This window comes from Triturus cristatus, chromosome 7 (genome assembly GCF_964204655.1).
Source record: "Triturus cristatus chromosome 7, aTriCri1.1, whole genome shotgun sequence".
Lineage (NCBI taxonomy): Eukaryota > Metazoa > Chordata > Amphibia > Caudata > Salamandridae > Triturus > Triturus cristatus.
In genome coordinates, this window is record NC_140590.1 from 1,167,245,618 (window position 1) to 1,167,268,455 (window position 22,838).

Sequence of the window (22,838 nt, forward strand, 5' to 3'; positions counted from 1 at the left end):
TCCTGACCTCAACTTGCCCCAGCGATATCCAAAGATGTCCTGCAGCCCCCCAGAACCCTGAGGACCTGCCATGCCTTCTCTAAAAAGACTGTCTCCCGTGTGCACTCTATTAGCTTTCCAACAGACTTGGATTCCAGACAGATCTAAAAGTCTGCACCAATCTGCATACGATGCCCAGGGCCCGAGTTGCTGTGTCCGAATACCATTGGGGGGGGGGGGGGGTCTCCCTGCCGATCCTGACCCGAAGTGACCCCTGACCTGCCTGCAGCCTCTATCCACAGTGTTCCGCCAACTGCGACCAGGAGCTGGTAAGGAAACCAGACGACACAAGACACCTCTGCACACGACTGCCCACGGCCTTGGGTAGCCCGACTGACCGGGTCCAAGCATCCCACAGCACCTCAACTTACCTCTCCAACCACTGGTCGCCTCCAGAAGATATTCTTGTCCGAGCCAGCAGTGTTTTTCCAAACCGGAGAATTCACATTGAAAGTAACAGGGCACATGACTCCAAAACTGCACCATGCACCTGGTCGCCCTAGTGCCGCTATGGGTAAACCTTGGGTGCTAACTTGAACCCCACCTTTGCCCTGATCTTAAGTCCAGAAGCTTTGCTCCCTCAACCTTGTGGCCTGCTCGTGAGCAACCACGAACCAAATGCCCCCTATCCCCCACTGGATAACATCGGGCCTCAGAACTTTGCACCTGGCCCCCCTAGTGCTGCCGAGAGTGCTTTGAGAGTGCATCTTTGACCCTGGGAAAACCCACTGCTGAGACCGAGTACTAACCTTAAAACCGATAACCTGATTTTCTCTCATAGGACTGCATTGACTGCTTTTCTGTGAAAAAGTTTCTAGGTGTGAAGTTGGAAAAATTGTATGAGAACCCAAGAAAACTATTTTTCAAGAAAAACTAACTTAACTTTAATCCAGGAAGTGTCCCAGTGCGCTATCTAGCATACCACAGAGTAAGAAAAGTGACCTAAAAAGTGATATTGCAAATACCCATACGGTAATTACAAAATACATGTACAGTAATTTCAACTGTTACTTTACAATTGATTTGCCTGTAACCAAAACAAAGTACATACAAACTGTATTGTTTCTGCAAAGTATAATTTCACTTACCTGTACCAGGCCTGGCTTGGTTCTAGAAATAAGACAAATACTTGTATACAAAATAAATTGGTCAGAGTTCAGTCCTTGAGTGTGTGAAATAATTTCTTGCCTGAGTGTGTACAATAAATGCTTAACACTACCCTCTGATAAAGCCTCATTGCTCGCCCACACTACTTCAAATAGAGAGTAAGGTACTATCTACTTTAACTTCTGCCTACCTTTGGGGATCCACTGGACACTGTGCACACTATACCTCACTTTGGGATAGTTTATACAGAGCCAGCTTCCTAGAGCAAAGCATCACCATTCCAGTTTTCTTAGCTCTGTCCCACTACCAGAAAGAAGAGACTCCATTGGTTGGACCCCAAAATAGCTTTAAACTTGTACATCTCTTGTACCAAAGACCATAGGTTGATCAGCTTTTGTGATGTTCTCTGGGGCAAAGAAAGGGAAGACTGTTTGGAAAAGTACTTTGTCAAGGTAGTTTAATGCAGGGAGCCATCCGCCATCAAGATGTCCTCTATAATTTGGCCAAGAAGCAGCCTCTAGAAGGGCTGAGACCGCATTTTCTCTGGGCCAAGGCTGATACCATCGCTTTGCTATGAGTATTTCGGATTCTTGGTATTTTAGCCCACGACCTAGTTATCGGTGGACATGTTCAGAAAGCATTGTTGCCTTGACAGCCAGGTTCAATGGGAAGTACATTTTGCACAGTTCTTTCCTGCAGGGCTGTTTGATACTCTGAGCCCACTCCACAGACCCTCCAACTTGGGAGGTACTGCTTTTGTGAGTATTCTAAAGATGATTGAACTTTGGTTGGCAGTATCCTTCAGGAGAAAGTTACTTCCCTATATTAATGCTCTTTCTGGTGGATTCGTTGTACGACCACAGATTCCTCACTGTACTACCACCTCCCCATTCTGTTAAGTGGGCCCTTTTTACCATCCAAAAAGGTCCCAAATTAGATATCTACACACTGGTACCTCCAATTGCTTTATGCTCTGCATCCGAAATTAAATTAAATGAATCCGAGAGCTTGGAAAGAGTCACCAGGAAACTGACATCTACATTCAGGGGAGGTGCCTATTTGCTGCTCAATTCTATAATTTCAGGAGCGCAATGAAACCAACAAAGAGGCAAAAACCGTGTCAAAATGATTGTCGTCTTTGGGGTAGTTGGCTTGCACCTTGCCTGGCGTGTAGTATGTGAGTAAAGCAAATGGCAATATTGTTAGAAAACCATTAGGGCCTCATTGTGGTTCATCGAGCCTGTTTTGGTTGAAATGTATATGCTCTTTCTAATGTGTTTTGTTAATTTGTGTGCAGTGTGAACACTGCTAACCATCTACAGGGATTATTGCCAGTACTGGGTGTATGTGCTGTGTTCTGTCAGATTTCTTGGGGGGAGGGGTAGTTTTATAGAGGGTGAGCACATTGATACACAGTGCCGTTCAGCACATGTTCACCTGATCGAAGTTCAGGTAAACAATGTCATGAATGGGTAGTACTGCACATTGTAATGACATAGTAGTGAATGCCTGTTAATATGCTGCTAGTTAAAAAGTACCTTTGAAGATCAGACTGATGATGGGAAATGGTTCATGCGCATGGATCTATGAAAAGTACCAATACTTTAGAGCGGTCATTAAAGGGAAGTTGCTTTTTCTTCCTCCTAATGTAGAAACCCTATGGCTAATATCCATATATGATGTGGTGATGCTTGATGTTCTTGTGGTGAGCACAGCAAGTGCTGTGACCTGGTTGAAATTCATTAAATACTAGATTGAGTGTCTTAGAATTTTATCTTGTTGATGTTTGTCTCTGAGGTAATCAATCTTGCCTTTTTTTTCTTTCAGTGCGACACAGAGAGCGACTCGGATGGCAAGGTAAAGACTGTTTATTTGTGCATGACACAAAGGGCAAAACTGGATGGCACCAAACTCTCATTATTAGTCTATGGTGGTAAACAGACAAGCTAGAATTCATGCTGAGAGCACCGAATCCTGCGTAATTATACCACCTTGGGTCATTTCTAGGTTACATTTGTTTGACTCTGACATCCCTATTTGAGTTTATCAGTCTGTATGGATTACATTTTTTGGTACCCTCACTGATCGTATTTAAGATACTATGTTTCCTGTTCACAATCTGTGACATCTAAGCCTCCTAGAGACTGTACTTCTGCTGTTTTTAAATTGAAAGCTAGGTACAGAGGTTAGATATACATACATAATATGCAGCATGCCCCTATCTCTCAGCAGATGTTTACTTGCCTTGTCCCTTTTTTTGTGCTGACTGCTGTAGATGAGAACCAGCTTCTCGTTTTCGTAATAGGATGCAGCCCAAATTTGTTGCTTGTTGTAAAGTCTTTTTATGTTTTAACCCTTCAAGTATTTCTTCCTTCAAGTTGAGTAACTTATGTCATTGCACTCTGTCTTTAAGCTGCGCACATCGTGCTGTTGGCCATTGATGGCTGCAAGCCCACATAACCTGAACATTTCATGTGTTATGTAAACTAGGGCTGAGACCTAGCTCTACAAGGTTTGGCTTTCCCACCCACGGGTGCCTAGGCTAAGTTCCGTGCACCAGGGCTTGACCCGGTAAAGTCCAGGTTATTGTAGCCACACTCAACCCCACTTGACATACCTGTTGGCGTGTGTGTGCTTTATTTTTCCTTTTCACTGCAGATTCATCATCTTTTCAGTACTTCCCCAGGCGTCTGACTCGATCCTGAAACATTTGAGCTGTACCTCTGTGCACCGCCAGGTGGCGCTGAGGGGCTCTACACTGCTGCTCAGGAAATGATGTGCAGTGCCAGTATACTGCCACACAAGTTTGTTCATTCTTTTCTTTCAAGCCACCAGCTTCTATTCTGAGCTATCTCCTTGTCTTTTCAAGACCAGTTTACTTCAAAATTCAAAAATCCACGGTGTAAAGGAAGTCGGCTCCTACGACCGAGTTTATACATTCTAGGCATTGGCTTAACCGAATGTCTGTGAAGGGTCCCCATCTGGTTTGATTCTGGTGCTTCTGGTCTGCTCACGACAGTGAATCCAAAGGCCATTTTAGACCACGAGGCGAAGCTCTGTTGCCAAATATCGAAAGTTCAGGTGTCGTGACCGGTCCAAGTCCAAAGTTCGGTGTCTGATACTTACCAGGTCCAGAACCCTGTCCTGAGTTTGATCGGTGGACTCCAAATCCTTGGCTAGTTCAAAGGAAAAACACGAAACTTCCAAGCAGGACTCTACCCCTACTCTCCCAACTTGAGGTGCGAGGGCATTGTCCTACCTCTCAGTCTTGCTCCTGAGGTCTGTTGACCTCTGAGTCAATCCTGCAACTTGTCCCAGCACAATCTGAGTTTACGGTGCCATTTGCAACACTGAGGTAATATCCGCGAGGCCATGCTGATCTTTGGATCCCTTCCAGCTCTTTAGTGCTCCAGGTATACCGCCGGCAGCTTGGTGTGCCAGTTGGATCCTCTGAACTCATCACATTCTCTACCGGCACCTTTGCCTAATCCTCTTCCAGCTCCAGTTTGGTCCCTGGGTCGTTAACGTCGACTCCATTGATGCCGATGGATGAGGCACAACCTGACTCAGTCTGTGCCATCCTGACCGGGGCCAACCTTGGTGCCCATATAACCAAAACTTTTGCCCTCTCTTCCTGAGCAGCTTAACATCCCAGTTCCGCAAGACAGGCCTCTTACGCTTTATTCATTATTTGAAATGGACTCCGGTAATGAACTTGATGCGGTAGACACATTTGGACAACTCTGCCATGAAGAAAATTGGTATGAGGACCTCCAGGATGCCAGTGGCAGCAACACCTGTCCAAGCACAGGTCTATTCTTACCTCCAGGCCCTGCTACTGAGGAAAGTGCCTCCTTCGCAATGGTTATGCGGAGGGTGGCTCAGGTTCTCTACTTTCAGCTCCCTACCTTGGAGGTCAAAACTAATGTTCTAACGGAAGTTCTCTAACGAGACAGACCAATACTGAACCCCTGTTGCGCTTTAATGAGGCCCTCCATGACATCCTGTTAGGGGCCTGGGCCAAACCTTGCTCCGGTCAACCCCTCTTTTTTGTTAATTTCCTGACTGCTTGCTCCCTATACCCGAGAGCTTGGTGGTGCAAGCTTCCAGCAGCATGACAAATCTGAATGCCTTACAAACTACTCTGCAGGATAGCGAGTCAAAATAAAAATAGAGACCTTTGGCAATAGGGTAGTTTTCCCCACAAGTTCTGTTCTCTGGTCGGTGAATGCCAGTTGCCTTTTTGACCACTATTTCCACACTCTAGATTCTGTGTAGCTGGAGTACTTCCCGTCATCCCTGCAGACATTTGTGCTGTAATGGCCACAGCCATACAAGATGGCCGCAACGCTGCTAAATTTACCATCCGTTGTGGCCTGGACACCACATGTTCTATAGGTTGGGTCATTTGCAAATTAGTGTCACTATCTATCACAATGCCTGGATGTGATCTACAGGTTTCTCTAGTTGGTTCAGTGGTCCCTTATGGACATGCCCTTGAATAGGACTTGCCTTTTTGGGGATAAAGCAGACTTCTCCATGGAGCGTCTCAAAAACAGGGTAGCAGCATGCTCCTTGGGCTTGTCTGCTCCGCCATGCCTACTGCATCATTCTTTTCAATCTTTCTGCAGCTCTTCCAGGGGTACCCCATAAAAACAGCCACTTCAGCCTCATCAGGGCTCCCAACTTTTTCATGGGCGAGGCTGTGGCACCCACCGATCCTTTGGTCAGGGACAGCGTGCCAGTTAGTCTACCCCCTCCCCCACGGCTCCACTTGCTAAGTACCTTTAGTATGTCATTAGTGGAGCACAGCTAGCTGTTTGGAGACGAGAACCAACAATTTTTACTCGGTTGGCAGCCAGTAATATCAGATAGGTGGGTCCTGCAAACTGTTCAGAGGGGTATGCCCTACCCTTCCTAGCTGCTCCACCATCCCCTGAACAACTGACTGAGGACCATCTGGTCATCTTGTTTCAGGATGTAAAAAGCTTTTGGCGTAAGGGGCTATCAAAAGGGTCTCTGCATCAAAAGTGGGTTGCGGTTGTTATTTCACTATTTTCTGGTCCCAGGGAAGGTCGGAGGCCTTCATCCTATTTTAGACGTTGGCCCTTTAAACACCTTCCTCAGAGGATAACATTTGAATGCTCACTCTGGCCCAGGTTTTGTCTTCCCTCGAGACAGGATGATGGACCTACATCACACTTATTTACTCTATTTCTGTCTTGCTGTTCCACCGGTGCTACATTGGTTTTGTGGTGGGAAGGAGTATTTTCAGTTTGTTGTGATTTCCCTTGGTCTTCACCAGTCCCCTTCTGGTGTTCACGAAAGTAATGGCAGTGGTGATACCACACCTTGGGAGGTCAGGGGGGGTCCCAATCTTCCCTCTACCTTGATGACTGGCTGTTGAGGTGGGCTTGTCCCAGGCAGTTGTGACCCATCTCCAAACGACAGCACACCTCCTGACTTCTTTGGGGTTCACTATCAACATAGCCAAGTCACACCTGACTCCTTCTCAGATGCTCCCCTTTATTGGAGCCATTCAGGACAAGGTTTAGTTCCTTGCCTTTCCTCTGGAAAGATATCAGGATATTAAAGCTATGATCAGGATGCAGGATGTTTCAGCCTCTGTCTGAGATCTGAGTGAGGTCCCCTCTGAGGCTGCTGGTACTGATGGCCTCTTGTATCCTGGTGGTCAAGCGCGACAGGTGGTGCATGCTCGCTCTGCAGAGGGTACTGAAATTTAAGTGGGCCTAATATCTACAGGAACTCTCAGGTCCTGTCCAGATTTTGGAGGAGGCTGCAAATGACCTTCAATGGTGGTTGCTGGACCACGATTGGGTCGGCAGTAGAACCCTGTCCCTACTCCTCGCATTGCTTCTTGGTTGAGTAGGCCACCTCTTAGAAGTGGGGGTGAGTCCTCTGGTCTCCAAGGGAATTGACTCACAACAACCTTCTGGAGCTGAGGGCTATCCACCCGACGTTGAGTTTTCCTTACTTCAATCATGGGGAGCCCCGCTGGTGCAGGTGCTTACGGACAACGCCACTATGTGGTGCAGCAACAGGCTGTGCTGGGTTGGGTCGTGAACCCTGTCCCAGCAGGTGCTATGTGTATGGAAAAGACTGGAACATCACGGTTTATTCAGGTGGTTACCCACCTGGCAGGATCTTTGAATGCCAGGCTGGACAAATGTAGCTTTAAATGCGTAGTAGGTCATGAGTGGCAGTTAAACCTTGAGGTGGCACAAGCCCTCTTTTGCGAATGAGTAGAATCTTGCCTCGATCTCTTTTCCTCTGCATAAAACACCCTCAGTTAGCAATTCTGTGTTGGTTTTTACAATGCGTCTCTCACTAGGAGAGATTGTTCACCTTTGGTGGAACTCAAGACCCCTGTATGCCTTCATCAAATACCTCTCCTACTCAGAGTTCTGAAGATCAGGACCGATAGGGCCCAAGTTATCCTAGTGGCTCCAGATGAGGAACAAGAGTATGGTATCCAGAGATCTTGGACCTGAGCATCTGTCCTTAAATACAGCTGACCTTCCTGGAGGATCTGCTGCAGCAGCAATGCGGTCTGGTCCTGTAGCCAGGCCGTTGCAATCTTGATGCTTGCATGCAGCGACAACTGACCACCTTTGCCCTTCCTCTGGAGGGTTTCGATGTCATCTTGGCAGCCCTGCGTCTGTTGACAAACTCTACACACCTGTCTTTGGGATAAATCTTTGGCTTGGTGTGGCACACGCCACATTGATCCTGACCTGCCAAAGCTATATGATTATATCTATTTGTTCTATCCCTCGACTGGCAATGTTTTGCTTCGGGCATGGTCAAAGGATTACTGTCGGCTCTTTTGTCCTTAATACAGTTGCTAGACAAGCCCTCAGTTTTTTAAATAACTCAGCATTTGTTTTCTCTTTCCCCCTTTGGCGTGCCACGGTGTGATCTTAACCTGATCCTCACATATTTCCTGTCCTTTGCAGCATCTCGCCCTCAAGACAATGTTCCTCATTACCATAACATTGACAATGTGGGTGAGTGAGGTCCAAGCTCTTTGTGTCAACCCGCCATATGCCACCTTCTTCCCAGGCAAACTGGCTCTGGGAACTCTGGCATCATTTCCTCCAAAGGTAGTGACACTGTTCCACGTCTGTCAAACCATCACCTTACCCGCATTCTATACTCTGCCTCCCTCCTATAAGTTGGAGTGGGAACTCCATCTCGTAGATCTCCAAAAAAGCACTGGGCTTTTACATTGATGGTACCAGAGACCACTAAGTGGGCAATCCGTTCTTTGTGTGGTTCTGGGAATGATGAAGGGCTGTGCAAAAAGGCCATCTCTTGCTGGATCCTGCTCTGCATCAAGATTTTCTACACATTGGCCAAGAATCAGTCCCTGGAAGAGTTAAGGGCTCAATTCGCCAAGGCTGCTACAACGGTGTTGGCACAAAGTTTTCTGGGCATTTGTCAGGCGGCTACTTGGGCATTCCTCCATATGTTCACAAAGCACTACTGTCTGGACAGCCAGGTTTGCCGATATTGACATTTCGCCCACTTGGTCCTGCAGAACATTTTGGTTCAATCCAACTCACAGCTCCACCTCCGAATAGGTATTTCCTTGGTTTCTATTCCAAAGGTGAGGAATATGGAGTTGAACGTCTCTCAGAAGAACAAATTGCTTACTTTCGGTAACACTGTCACATATTCCTCACCAATCCTCCCATCTTCTCCGTTTTGTGATTTGGACTCTATTAAAAAGTTCCCAACTTGAGTCTGCGCACCTTCTAAAACTAACTTACTGTTTGAGCACTGCTTTTGTGGGTGCGGGCAGCCTCGAAAGCAACTGCTGTCAGCGCGCGAGAGAGGCACCTATATTGACTGCACGTCATTTCGGGAAAAGAAATGTCAGTGCAGAGTTTCAGGATTCGGTCTGACACCTGGAGAAGTATTCAAAAGGTGAGGGTTTTTCAGATAGTCTGTACCAGAAAGAGTGTTACCTTAGATAAGTAACTTGTTTTTTGTGAATACAGTTGATAAATGAACAGGTAATAACATCATTGTCTTTGCACTACTTATTTTTTATCTTTCCCCCCCTGCAGGTGTCTTGTGATGGCCTTGAATCATCATTCATTATATCAGCTAGCAAAGGTTAGTTTTGAGCTTGGTCTGAAATGTGGGTTTGTCTGTGTGGACTGCACTATAATGTGCCCAATGCTTTTACAGGAGAAATTAATTTTCTGGTGGAGGTGTAAATATGGAGAATATTTGTTTGGATCTTTGGGATGTAGGTGGTGCATCTTTCAAGTAGCAAGATGCTGCTTTGGAAGAGTGATTTCTTGCAACAAAAAACAGAGCGTTACTTAAGTTGTTCCACATAGGTCTTTGGACAAGCCTGAACATATGTTGAAAGTGAAGTCTTTTATTGTTTATTAAAAAACATAAAATATCGAAAATACTTAGTACCCTCTGTCTTAAAATTGTTAGCAAAAGATTTCATAAGAACATTATTAAAAGGTTATTTCATGAGAGAATATACAGTGTTACTGACTTTCTAAATAGAAACAAGACAGAATACTTTAAAAACCAATCTAAGAACCTTACCTAACATATTAAAACCAAAATACATGGTCCAATTTGTATTTGCCGAGAAACTGAGCTTCCATTACTACTTATTTCAGTCCCAATTTTGGAGTCAATAGTGCAATTTCTGCTACCACTTATCAGTTCATAACTGAGGGACTTGACATTTTCTGATACTTGCAAACACTACACAATCAATGACATGGTGATTTTTTTTGTGTCCATTTTCAATAATCAGTATTCTGTTCATACGTATCAAAAATGTCATCACCTCACAGTTTAAATGGGAATCCGTTGAGTCCAAACCCTTGATTATTGCAGATCTACAAGACCTAATCCCTCCATCATTAAATGCCCTTTTAAAAAAATAGGTTGATCCGTTCACTTTGTCTTCATGGTACCACTTGGCCCCATTGATCGTTTCTTTGAGGTTATTTCAGAACCACAACTAAAACATCCCATGATATGGCTGGTGAGATTTTCCCAAATGCCTGGGCCCATCTGAATTTCCAGTAAGATTGACTGAAGCAAACAATGCCGTAGGCCTTTATCGTCTGGACCGTTTTTTGGGTTGTTTCTGAACTTGGGAATAACTTGCAAATAGCTTTAAAGCTATGCAAGAGTCAGACCCAGTTTTTTTTTTTTGGGGGGGGTGGCAGTCACATGGCTAACATGTAACTGGGATGGGGAGATGAGGATCAACTAGTCCCGAAGGTTTTCAAGACGTTTTAAGGAAATAATGAGCAAGCTCTTTCTACTGAGCTCAAATAGTCTCTTTTCTATAAAGTCTATATGTCCATCAAGGCCAAAAGTTTCCTGTGGATGGGTCACCCACTGCTGGCACAAGTCCCACCTGGGATTGATTGGGGTTAGCCTTGACTGTTGCTTTAACCATTGAGATCTTCAGAACCGCATAGGGACACCATTTTGGGGATAATTCATTGGCTCTTTAAAGCCACTCTTGTTTCACGTGCGACCCAACCAGCTCCCTGGAAATGAGCACGGAAGACAAGGCATTACATCGCAATGGTGGACAACGTCAAGGAAGCTGCAACAAAAAGTCGTAAAGAAAAAAAAACTGAAGATGGCAGCTGAACAAAGAGGCGTTCAGGGCAGGAGTCTGTTGTTACAGGGGAAGGACCCAGACAACAAATGATCGATGCTGCGCAGCAGCAAAAAAAAAGACTAACAGAAGAATTCTGGGCCCAACCAGTAGATGACAGAGTAATGCACAGCATGTGAATACAGAAAATTCTTAAAGCTGCAAAACTACTTTTACAGGAAATAGTTTTCTTCTAAGTTAGTCCCCTGCAGAAGCCCTTACCGCAGGTTTCTGTTGCCCATAAAGGATGTACCCCTTTTCAGATTGCCCACACAATGGAGTCTCGAGTCAGTTGGTGAAACTTAATATACGTGGCATGTGTTGGCTGCAGGTACATATGCTGTGCACATTCCTGCCATCTAGTGTTGGGCTCTGACTTCCCAAATAGTTTTTCTGGAAGAAGTTTTTTTATTGCTAACGTGACGGAGAGTTTTCTCTTGAAGAGAATGCGCATATTCAGTGACTCCATTGTTGGATTAATTTATTTGCATTTTTCCCGTCATCTTCGGATGGACTGTGCCAGAGCTCCGTGCATCTTCATTTCCCGCTTACGCCGAAATGATTTGTAGCGGGTTCAACTCGACAAATCAATTTCGCTTTGACATAGTCAGCTGTCAGATCCAGGTTTTCCAGTGACCACTTCGTTCCGACCAGCTTCTATTCCAAAGCCTCCTTCCAGGGTCCGCCTAGAAAAATGTTCAGTTCCAGGTGCTAGAAGGGGAAAAAGGAGAGACACTTTTTTGTTTTAGGAAATACTATCAATGCGGGGCTAAATACACATACTCAGACCAGCACAAAGTCTGTACCCTTTGTATTCGAGGCATGTGTAGCTACACATGCTTTGCATACTTCCACCATCTAGTGTTTGCTCCGGATATGTGCAGTTTTTCATCGAAGTGTTTCGAGTCACGAGATAGTGACTTCTTTCTCCTCTTGGGGAATACTGCGCTTGGGCATCGACTCAAGTCCGATTTGTTTTCTTTCTGCCATCGAGGTTAGGTTGTGTGCTCTATTGCTCCTACTCGAGACCATTTCGGACTCCTTTTGGTTGGTAATTTTTCACCCGTACCCTAGTCTGTATTGTTTCTCGAACGGGTTATCACCCGCAGCGTTTCGATTGAAGAAAACCATCGCCCATCAGTCCAACATGCTTCGATTGCGGACAGCTGGGCCTCTCCCTTTGGGGCTTAGCTTCTCTCCATACGGCTTCATCTACAATGCACTGCTGATGCAACAGACTCTCTTCTATTTTTGCACCAGGTGCCATTCCAAGTACCCACGAACCAAACAACTCCGGTCTGCAACCTCTGCCTGTCCCCTGACCACCGGGAAGAAGACGGTGAGGCTAGTAAATCTTTCGGTCAAAGAAAACTCTTCTGGATCAAAGTAGGCTGCAGAGAAATTCAGCGGTTGGACTTCCGTGAGGAATCGGACACCTTGGCTCAATTTGTTGAACAGGAAGAAGAGATCTTTGAGGCCTCTGCTGCAGAAGAAGAGGCCTTCTCTATCAGGGACTCCCATTCAGATACCGAGACAGACTCTTGGTCAGTGTACCGTGAGTACAGACAACTCTGTCGTCCTACCTAAAAAACATTCTGGCTGATTGAGCAGGAAGCTCCTGGGCCACCACTGCCCTCAGGCCATGGTCGACACCGAAAATCAGCTTTGGACCCTCCAGCTCTGCTCAAACGCTTGCTGAAACCCTCGACCCAAACCGACCATCTTAGGCTCCAGCCCCTTCAGTACCAACTGGTACTGAAAAGAAAACATCTCTGCACCGAAAATTCCAAAGATCGCGCAGAAGACTCTTTCTACTCTGTAGAGCCAATCCTCCATAGGATGGAGGAGAAACTTGACGGCAAGCAAAAAGCAAATACATATTCACCCTACAGGGCATATCCTGGCTAAAGCAGTGATCCCGGCTCCACAGCCACACAAGCGACAACTCTCCTTTGGGGAAGTAATTGATCAGCTTATGCCACACAAAAAAACAAAGACTAATGCAAAGCATCCAGCCCTTCACTTCCTCCTTCACCACTACTACCGTCTAGCCCTCTTCCTCTACCACCTTCACCCTCTCCTCTACCACCTTCACCCTCTCCTCTACCACCTTCACCCTCTCCTCTACCACCTTCACCCTCTCCTCTACCACCTTCACCCTCTCCTCTACCACCTTCACCCTCTCCTCCACCACCTTCACCCTCTCCTCCACCACCTTCAACCTCTCCTCCACCACCTTCAACCTCTCCTCCACCACCTTCAACCTCTCCTCCACCATCTTCACCCTCTCCTCCACATCCACATGGTAATCTACTTGATGTCACCCCTCAGGGGTTCCCAAGGGGAGCAAGACCGACTATTACGTCTGACAAACCACAGGCACCGGACTCTTGGTCAGTATGTAACATGGACCCTCCACGGGACACGGATCTAGATCTATACCCAGCCAGACCGTCGCCTCTTGATGACATCACCTCCTATCAGGAGCTTATCAGCAGAGCCCCTATATACAATCAGGTACCCTCAAATGAGGACCTCTTAGAAGAGGATTTTCTCTTTGAAACCCTCTCTAGCACACGTAGGGCGGCGCAGTATCTCCTTATGCCTAAGGTGTATACTTGATCATACATATATTTTTAAAGACCCTGCATGGGCTTGGGCACGCGTCATTACTCCCGAGGTCAAAAAGAAATAGAAGGCATCACTATCAGACCCAATTTACTTTAGAGGGTCGATTCTACCAGATTAACTAGTGATTTCCAATGCAAGGAAAAGGGCCAATTCACAAGCGCAGAGTGAATCTCGCCCTCCCAATAAGGAAAGTAAGCTTATTGGCGCGTCAGAAAAGAGTGGTTGCACAATCTGCCGACCACCGGCGCATTGCTAATACACGAGGACTCCTCGTAAAATATAATCGTACACACGGACTAAATGGAGGAATTTCTCCTGCCCCTCCCATCTGAGTACAAAAAGAAAGCTCATCTCTAATGCATCAATCAAATGTGCCCTTGATTCCGCAGACATTGCTGCACGGGGCATCTGATAGAGACTACTAGCCGCAGATTCCTTAACGTAGAATTATCCCCAGGCGTGAGACTGGATCTGGAAAATTTTCTGCCACAGCATATCTGCGCACCGGGGGGTGGCACCTCGTGACCCCACCCTGACGTCATCCGCGGAGGTGACGTCCGCGAGGTCACAAGTCCCACCCCGGCGAACTGACGTCAGTTTCCTTTTCCGCGCGCAACGGGAATCCGGAGTGTCCGGTTATTAGGCCTCCTTTAACTCCTTTGCGTAGGGGAACAGTGTGCAATGCCTTCGGGTTTCGAAACATGTGCTTCTTGTTAGCGTCAGATGTCGGCGACGGACCCTCACTATTTGTATGTGATGTTTGGGCGAGCACCATGATACGACGGACTGCGAAGCTTGTCAGCATCTCAAACCGAAGTCCCGGCGGGAGCGTCGGATGAAATTGCTTTCGGCCAGCTTGTCCAGATCGGTCTCGTCATAGCGCCCGTTCCCGGAAGGGTCCAGAAGTCGCCGATTTCAGCTGCGGCGTCATCTTTCGCCGAGGCCCCATGGGCGTCGCTCGCTCGTCGGGAAGTCCGGCAGCTTGCCGCCGTGGCCCTGTCCTCAATTGGCAGAGGGCTCTGGTTCCTCTCTGGACGTGCGCCCTCGCCCGTTGCCACCCTATCCGCCGTTTCCTGGTGTTGGGGCGACACTGGCTCAAATGAGGGCTTACGCTACGGCTGTGCAGGCTTCTTTGGGCTCCCCTCCTCTCCCTGTTGGTCTGCGGATCCCTCGCCATGCGCGGGGCCTTCTGCGGATTTGCCGGCAGCTTTGCCCCCGACGCCGACGAATTCGGCTTCAGGTGTTGGAGGTGTGGTGTCGTCGAGGTGCGGCCCTACAGGGTTCCCCTCTTCGACCCACGGCGTCCCTGCCGCAAAACCCTGCTGGGTTCTCTGTGGTGTTGCAGGAGGTTGCAGGAGGTTGCCGGGACTCGCGGCTTGTCCCCGAGTCCTCCTCGGTCCTCTGGGCAGGCAGCTGTCTTACCAGAGGCAGAGCAGACGCCCTTCCGGCGCCGACGGCTCTCCTCTGGCGACGACGGCTCTCCTCCGGCACCGTGGGTGGAGGCCGGGACTCACAGTAACTCAGAGTCCCTCTCGGTCCTCTGTGCAGGCGTCTGCCTCGGAGGTCGAGCCGGCACCTTTTCGGTGCCGTTCATTGGCTGATTCGGAGCTGACCCCGCCCCTTTCTCCTCTGAGGCACGTGGTGGTTGACTCGGAACCCCTGGTGGACACTTTGGCGCCGATCAAGGGCACACCGGTGCCCAAAGCGGACTCCCCGGCGCCGTCCCATCAGATCGTCGATTCTTCTCTGGTCGTCCCTTCCTCTCCGGAGGATTGTCGTCTCCTTGTCTCCTTCACCAGAGACTGGACGCCGCATCATGGCCTTTTCCCCGGCTGCTTCCAGGGCGGGTTCTATGCTGTCTCCACGTTCACTGCCCCTGGAACAGCTCTCCCGCTCCTTGCAGTTGGTTGCCCCGCTGGCTTCTCCTCCTTCTCAGGAGACCCCTCAGGCCCCTCACTCGTCCATGGGTCTTCCATCACACAGGGGTGGCCGTTTCTTCCTCCATCAGGGCAAGGGGATGGGCGGCTTAGTTTGCAGCCTTTGCCCACGGAAGAGTTGCTCTCTTCCCCACGACGCTCTACGGAGGCGAGTGCGGCCTTTGTCCGGGCCGTTGCCACGGCCGCCAGCATTTTGCAGCTGGGCAACCCAGTCACTCCACTCCCAACGGACCACTTGCTGGAGGTTCTCCACCAGGGCTCTGGTGGAGGGGAGCCGCTTCTTCCATTTGAAGTTTCGCTCCATGACTCTCTTCTGGGTGCCTGGGGGTGTCCTGCCACAGGGGATCCGGTGCCTCAGCCGCTCCTCCACTGCCACCGTCCTGCTCCTCCACTGCCACCATCCTGCTCCTCCACTGCCACCGGTCCAGTCTGCCTTCTTAACCACCCCTCTGCCCAGGGCCCTGTCCTTCAGACTGCTTTTCCTTCCTTTCCTCCAGTGTTGCTCCCTCCATCACTGGAGGCCCAGTGGCGTAACATTTTCGCTTCCACTAGTGCTGCTCTGTGCGCGCTCAACACGCTTTGTGTGTTGGCCAGGGCTACCTCCGTCCTATGGGATTCCGCAGAGTCCCTTTTGTCTCGCACTTCCCACGAAGGTGCCCCTGCTGATCTGCTGCACTGTGTGCTGGATGGCCGGGAGTTACCTGCATTTGTTCTCCGTTCGGCCTTGGAGGTCTCTGATTCTCTTGCCCGGTCTATGGCGAGTTCTGTGGCCCTCCGCCGCCATGCTTGGTTGCGGGATAGCGTCTTTCCGGAGAATATTCGGGAGCGTCTTGTTGACCTGCCCTTTGATGAGGTTCTTTTGTTTAATATCCATAAGACACCTGAGGACCGACAAGCCGAAGCTTACGGAGGGGGAGGAGGACAGAGCCATGCAAGAAGGCGCTGAACAGCAAATACCCACGTGGACTCTACTGTTCAGTGCCTTCTTGCGTGGCTCTGTCCTCCTCCCCCTCCGTAAGCTTCGGCTTGTCGGTCCTCAGGTGTCTTATGGGAGGTGTTTATCCCACCTTTCTCATTGGGCCTAATGTTTTGGTTGGCCCATCTGTGTGCTGTGTGTGGCATGGAATGCCTTCGGGGTCCTTGTGAGAAAGTGGCTCTATATATACTGTTCCCAAATAGGTACAGGGTGTACAGAGTCCACAGTCCCCAGAGGCTTGGCAGAGGCTAAAGTTAGATATAACCTTACTCTCTAAAGTGGTAGCTTGGTCGAGCAGTAAGGCAGTATCCGAGGACAGTGTAAAGCATTTGTTGTACACACTCAGCAAATGGTCTCACACACTCAATAACTAAACTCTAGGCCAATGGTTTACATATAAAAAATATATGCTTGTTTTATTTTAGAACCAACAATTGGATTTAAAATATACTTTCTCAGAATGAGATGCTTTATATAAATACTTTTGCAATATGCAATTGACTTTTGTAAACCGTTACAAGTGGTTGCAATAGGCAACACTATTTTAAACACAATGCAGTGAGTTCAATGGAAGTTTCATGTTATTTGCCACAGATTACTTTTGGAATTCCAGGACTGGATCCTAGATTCAGTCCTGGGTCAGTACTTGGAATCAAGTGATAAAAGTCGACTTAATTACTGTGATTTTTAGACCATATTTTGCTATTTTAAAAGTTGACACTTAGAAAATATTTCATACTGTCAATGATTCCCTATGGCAGAAAATTCAAGTTACAGGTATAGTGTGTTCTCGTTACTTTTGTAATCCAGTACTGGGTGCCTAGACTCAGTACTGGGACCTTTATCCAAAACAGGTAAGTAATTACGTTTTCAGATATTATACAATTTTTAAAGAATATTTAAAGATTGCAGAAATTGACACTTAGAAGAAATTTTACAGAAAAACAGTCAGTGATTTCATATGGAAGTAAATTGGGTTACTGGTAAGTACAGTTGTAAGTATTTTTCAGAGTCAGTGCTGGGCACCAAGATCCAGCACTGGGAGCTCACCTAAGAGCAGGTGAGTATTTTCGTTTTCACTATTCGGCTGATTTTTGGTGAATATTTTTAGTTTTGAAAAGTCCACACTTAGAAGAAATTTCAGGAAAAAGCCAGTCAATGTTACCCTATGAAGAAAATTGAGTTATCGGTTTAAAGGTAAGTACTCGACTGGCAGAGTTGAGGTTCTGGGCATAGACTCAGGGGTCCCCCAGGGTCAGGTAGGTATAGCTGGTTCACTCCCAGCGGCACTAGGGTGGCTGGGTGCAGAGAGAGTTAGGCCCAATGTTATCCTATGAGGGATAGGTGGGCCTTGGTTGGTGGCTTCTGACTAGCAGGCCACGCGGCTGTGGGAGCTGGGCTCCTGGTCACTTACTCAGGGCAAGAGGGGAAGTAGATGGGTGTAGAGGTTGCACTGCCAGGGCCACTCGGGCGGCTGGGTGCTTTTGAGCCTTCGGGCGCTCAATTGATTTCAATGGGAAATCTCCGGTTTAGAAAGACTGCAAGCTCGGGGACGAGGATTCTTCAGGTTCCACCACCACTTCGAGAGTTAAGTTGGGTAGTTGGAGCATAGGTAGGTACCCCGGGATTGGGCACAGGGGGCCGCGTGGCGCCGGGTGCAAGGGTGCCTTTTGGTGTCGGGAAATCTTACCCTCTGTTGATCGCGGTTGGGGGGGGGGGGGGCTTGTTCTGAGGCTGCAGGTTTCTTCAGGAGTGTCGAGGGAGGTCCTTGGGTGCCGGACTCAGGGTCACAGTTGCCTGGGGTCGTCCTCGTGGTCTGTTCACTCAGGCTTGGCTGGTGCAGTGTGTGCTGGGTTCGCGGTTCCCAGCTGCTGCCAGGGATTGGAAGTAGATTTTGAGTAGAGCCTCTACTCATGGGAGTCCCAGGGACTTGGAGTCAAAAGGTAGCCAGGTCCTCCGGGGTTTGTGAGGTTGCTGGCCACAAGAGATGCCGGGTTGGAGCAGGAGCAGGTTCGAGGGTCGACAGGCCGGTAGGGCTTGGGCTAAAGCAGTTGATGTCTTCCTCTTCTTAGCCGCTGCAGTGTCTGTCTTCTTTCTTCTAGCTCTTCTTCGGATTTTGGAATCTGGGGAAGGAAGTTCAGGGTGCCCCTAAATACTAGATTTAGGGGCGTTACAGGTAGGTGAAGGGCAGGGACCAATGGGTCCCTGTCCTGGGCTGGGTACACCCCCTATCCTTCCTCTCTCCTGTGGGAGGGGGGCAGTAGCCAAGTCCTGATAGGGTAGGGCTTCCCATCTTCAAGATGGCGAGAGCCCGGAGATGTGCTTCACCTCGCCTCCCCCACCTGAGGAGTGGGGTTGGCAGGCTGGCACATCCCCTGTCCTTATTTGGGGTTTCCAGCCAAGCTTCCCGCCAGAGTGAGGGGTTGCAGTGGCCTGGGGAAGCTCATAGAGGCGGCATGCCTTTGAAGCTTCCCCCTGGCCATCCTGGGGGAGGAGATTTAGCACCTCGCCCAGGATGTGCATTGTTGCAGGCCCAGGAGAGCAGGGGCTCTCCTACCCAGGGGTCCAGCAACGTGTCTGCTGTGTGGCAGCCTAGGCAGCCTCAGAACAGACGTGGATTGTAGTTTAGGTTTCAGGGGGCATCTCTAAGATGCCCTCTGTGGTGCTTGGTACATTAAATCCCACACTGGCATCAGTGTGGGTTTATTGTGCTGAGAAGTTTGATACCAAACTTCTCAGTCTTCAGTGTTGCCATTATGGTGCTGTGGAGTTCGTGTTTGTCGAGCTCCCAGCACCATATACTCTTAAATGGCAGCACTGCACTTACAGTGAACAGAAATTGACCTGGGTACTGTAGGGGCACAGGGCTCCTGCTCCTGTGCCCACACCATAGGCATAATGCACCCAGCTAGAGGGGTGGCTGACATATGCCTTGGCAGTGTAGGTGATGGGCATGGTACACAGTGATGTGTGCCATGTCGACTCTTTGTTTTGTCTTGTACCCAGACACTCAGCCTGCAAGGGCAGTGTGTGTGTGTAAGGGTACAGGGCCTCTAAGGGTGGCACAGTGAGTGCTGCAGCCCTTAGAGGCCTTCCCTGGTCAGAAGGCCCTGGGTACCTAGGGTACCATTTACTAGGGGCTGACATGTGGCCAGGGTTTGCCAATTTGGTTTTTGTGTTTTAGGGAAGGAACATAGGCCCTGGGCGCCTGATTGGCAGGAGTCCAGGGCACACTCAGTCAAAGTACATTCAGCAATTTAGCAAAAAGTGGGGGCATACCATGCAAGAAAGATGGCACTTTCTCACACTACTCCCTTACTTTCTGAAGTGGAGGTTTCCACAAAGAACTTTAAAAGCTCAGTCAGCAACCTGGGACCGTATATCTTAGAATGTATTACTTAAATCTTCCACAAGAGTGTATGGATATTCTACAGGAAGCACGTAGGCCTTACAACTAGGGCCTGCAACGCAGCAAAGTGAAAAATGTTTGTCCACTAGTGTAACTCAGTGTTTAGACCAGTGGGCTCCAATGAGTAGCTCGGGAGCTACTGGTAGCTTACCAGCACTCTCAAAGTAGCTCGCAGAGGTATACCCAATAATCTTATTCAGAGAGTCTGTGCATATTAATGAAGGCAATACTTCCACTCTCAAGACCCTTAGTGACAGCCAAGCAAACTGACACTCCTCGTGATTATCAGATACATACTCTGCCAGTCAGAGGTCTGCAAAATCACTATTTGTCTCCCGTCTCAATCTAGTTAAGTGTTGTAGATTGAACATGTTGTAGGCCCTGCTCTATCAGTCACACACTGTGTGTGAGGAATTGGCCATTAAAGAAGTGACAGCAGTAGCCTGAGCAATAACCAGTGCTGAAAATTGTGTTATTCTGGTGCATGATCTGTCAGAGCGGAGAAGAATAGCATATGGATATACGGAGTTGAGACGAGTACCATCTGGGTGTGTGTGTATGCATGTGTACACATTTATGTGTGTCTGTGTGTGTGACATTGTGTCCCTCCATAATGCACAGCATTGCTCCCTGAAGGGTTTGCCTGGTGTCATGGACGACAGGAGTCTAACAACCCCCCATCATAAAGGGTTAATCTCTGGCACAATGGTGTTCGTTCATGTCATATTCGTGTGTATGGCATAATAATGGTTCTCATTGACCATTTTGGGCATTCTTGGTCTGGCTGTGACATTCTGGAAGCCATCATTAACCTCTTAAGAGCATGACTGGCCACCTTATAGACATCCCTGAAAATGGTGGCTGCTCCTCACATAAAAATGGCACTATCTGATAGTTAAAAGATAGTTCAAGCTGAGTTGGGGTGACATGTTGATGTGGTTATGTCCTTTGTGCTTTAGGGCATGTGATAAAATATGCTAGTAGCTTGTGAGGACTTTCCTTGAGCAGAAGTAGCTCTCATTACAGAAAAGGTTGGAGACCCCTGGTTTAGACCCTCTTACACCTATGGCCCTAGTCATTGTTTGATATTTGCTTAGCATACACTCCCATACACCAACATCTTGCAGTCATGCAAAAAAGTAAACATTTTACTCTTAGCAAAATACGTCATTAAAACTTTTAGGGAAGGCCATAAAGTGCTTTCACCTAGAGTCCCACCTTATTCCTCTTTGGATTATTAACATAGTACTCACTAGGCTTATGGGTCCCACCTAATTCGAGCCATTGCTTTCCCATCCTTTGGTGTTCCTTTCTTGGAAAGTGACTTCACCGATAGCCATCACTTGTAATGTAATTTGTTATTTGTAAAGCGCTGACTGCCACTCCGAAAGGAGCATCCTGGCACTGTTTGGCTGGAGGTGAGAGGGGACCTTGGGACTGCTAGATGAGAGAGAGAGGCATAATTCGTCTGGGGTGCTAACTACCCACGTTTTCAAGGCCTTCCTAAATTGTGTTTCTGTTTTTAATAATCTTAAATGAGTTGGTAGAAGATTCCAGGCTTTAGTCCCTAGTGTGGCCACTGTTTTTCCTCCTTTAGTCTTGCGTCTGAAGGTAGGTGGTTTGAGGAGGTTGGCTGAAGAGGACCTGAGGTTCCTGGTGGTGACGTCGGAAGTGAACCGTGCGGATAGGTACTTAGGTCCTATTTTGTTCATGGCTCTATAGGTGATTAGGAGAATTTTAAAGAGAATTCTCTTGTGCAGCGGAAGCCAATGAAGTACATTTAGTGCTGCAGATGCTGAAGATCTTCGTGGAAGTTTGAGAACTAGACGTGCCGCAGCATGTTGGACCACTTGTAGTTTTTTTAGTGTTGATTTGTTGGCACCTGCCAGAAGGCTGTTGCAGTAGTCAAGGTGCGAGAGAATCAAGGCCACTGCCACGGATTTCCTTGCGGCAATTGGGATCAGACCAAAGAAGTTTTTTCGCGATTTGATAAGGCTATAGCCGATCCCTGCTTCAACCGTAGCGTGTGGGAGGAAGGAAAGCGCGGTATCAAATTGTACTCCTAAATTTTTAGCTACCTTGACCATGTCAGGTGGAGGTGTTCCTTCTGGCCACCATTTATCAGGCTGGAAGGAGACATCTTTCCCTATAGGGAGAATTTCAGTTTTGTCGGTGTTACATCTGAGGTGGTTGTTCCTCATCCACTGTAGAGTGTTTAAAGTTGAGTTCAGCATCTGTCGAATTATTATCCAAAGAAAGGATCATTTGGGTATCATCTGCATAAGACGTGACTTCGATCCCAAAGGATCCTATCAGAGAAATAAGCGGGGTCATATAGATGTTGAACAAAAGTGGGCTCAATGATGATCCCCGTGGAACTTCTGTTTTCCACCGAGAGGAAGGTGCCAAGGGTAGCCGCTTGTCTGCGGTGGGTGAGGAATGATTTTATCCATTCCAGAACGGTTCCTGAGATGCCACCGCGTTCAAGTCGCTTCAGCAAGATTCTGTGCGAGATGGTATCGAACGTGGCAGACAAAATCAGAACCACTTTACTGCCTTTGTCGGCGATGGTTTTTAGGGTGTCAGTTATTTCCAGGAGGGCTTATTCTGTGGCGTGCTTTGGGCAAAAACCAGATTGTTGAGGATGTTAGTGGCTTCAATGAATTTGGTAAGTTAATTGTGCACAAATTTTTCTGTGATTTTGCCTAGCAGGGGAAGTAGGTAAATAGGGCGGAGGTTTGAGAGCACAGAGGGGTCAATGTTTTGTTTCTTTTTCAGTGGTTTTACTATTGCAAGCTTCCAATCATCTGGAACTATCCCTGAGCTTGCGGAAGAATTGACTATCTTCTTCACTAAGGCTAAGTTATAAGCCCTTACTTTGCCAGAACTTTTGTCCCAGTTTCATCGCAATAGAGTTGTCCTTTGAACCGATCCGAAATTCCTTCCTAAGGTGCGGTCTCCTTTCAACTCAAACCATTGAGTTGCAAAGTTTGTTTACTCTCCTATACCTAAGTAGGCTGTTCGTACCCTTGATGTCAAAAGAGCCTTAATGTACTGCTTTGA

The 22,838-nt window shown here is 47.9% G+C and overlaps 1 protein-coding gene across 3 annotated transcripts in view; it reads left to right on the forward strand.

Annotated features, from left to right (window-relative positions):
* Window positions 1-22,838, forward strand: part of FBRS (fibrosin) — a 460,820-nt gene that overhangs the window by 208,042 nt on the left and 229,940 nt on the right. For all 3 annotated transcript variants that reach the window (XM_085618447.1, XM_085618449.1, XM_085618448.1), the window contains exons 5-6: window positions 2,974-3,003; window positions 9,240-9,288. In XM_085618447.1, coding sequence (XP_085474573.1) covers window positions 2,974-3,003; window positions 9,240-9,288 — 79 coding nt within the window. The remainder of the gene's footprint in view (window positions 1-2,973; window positions 3,004-9,239; window positions 9,289-22,838) is intronic.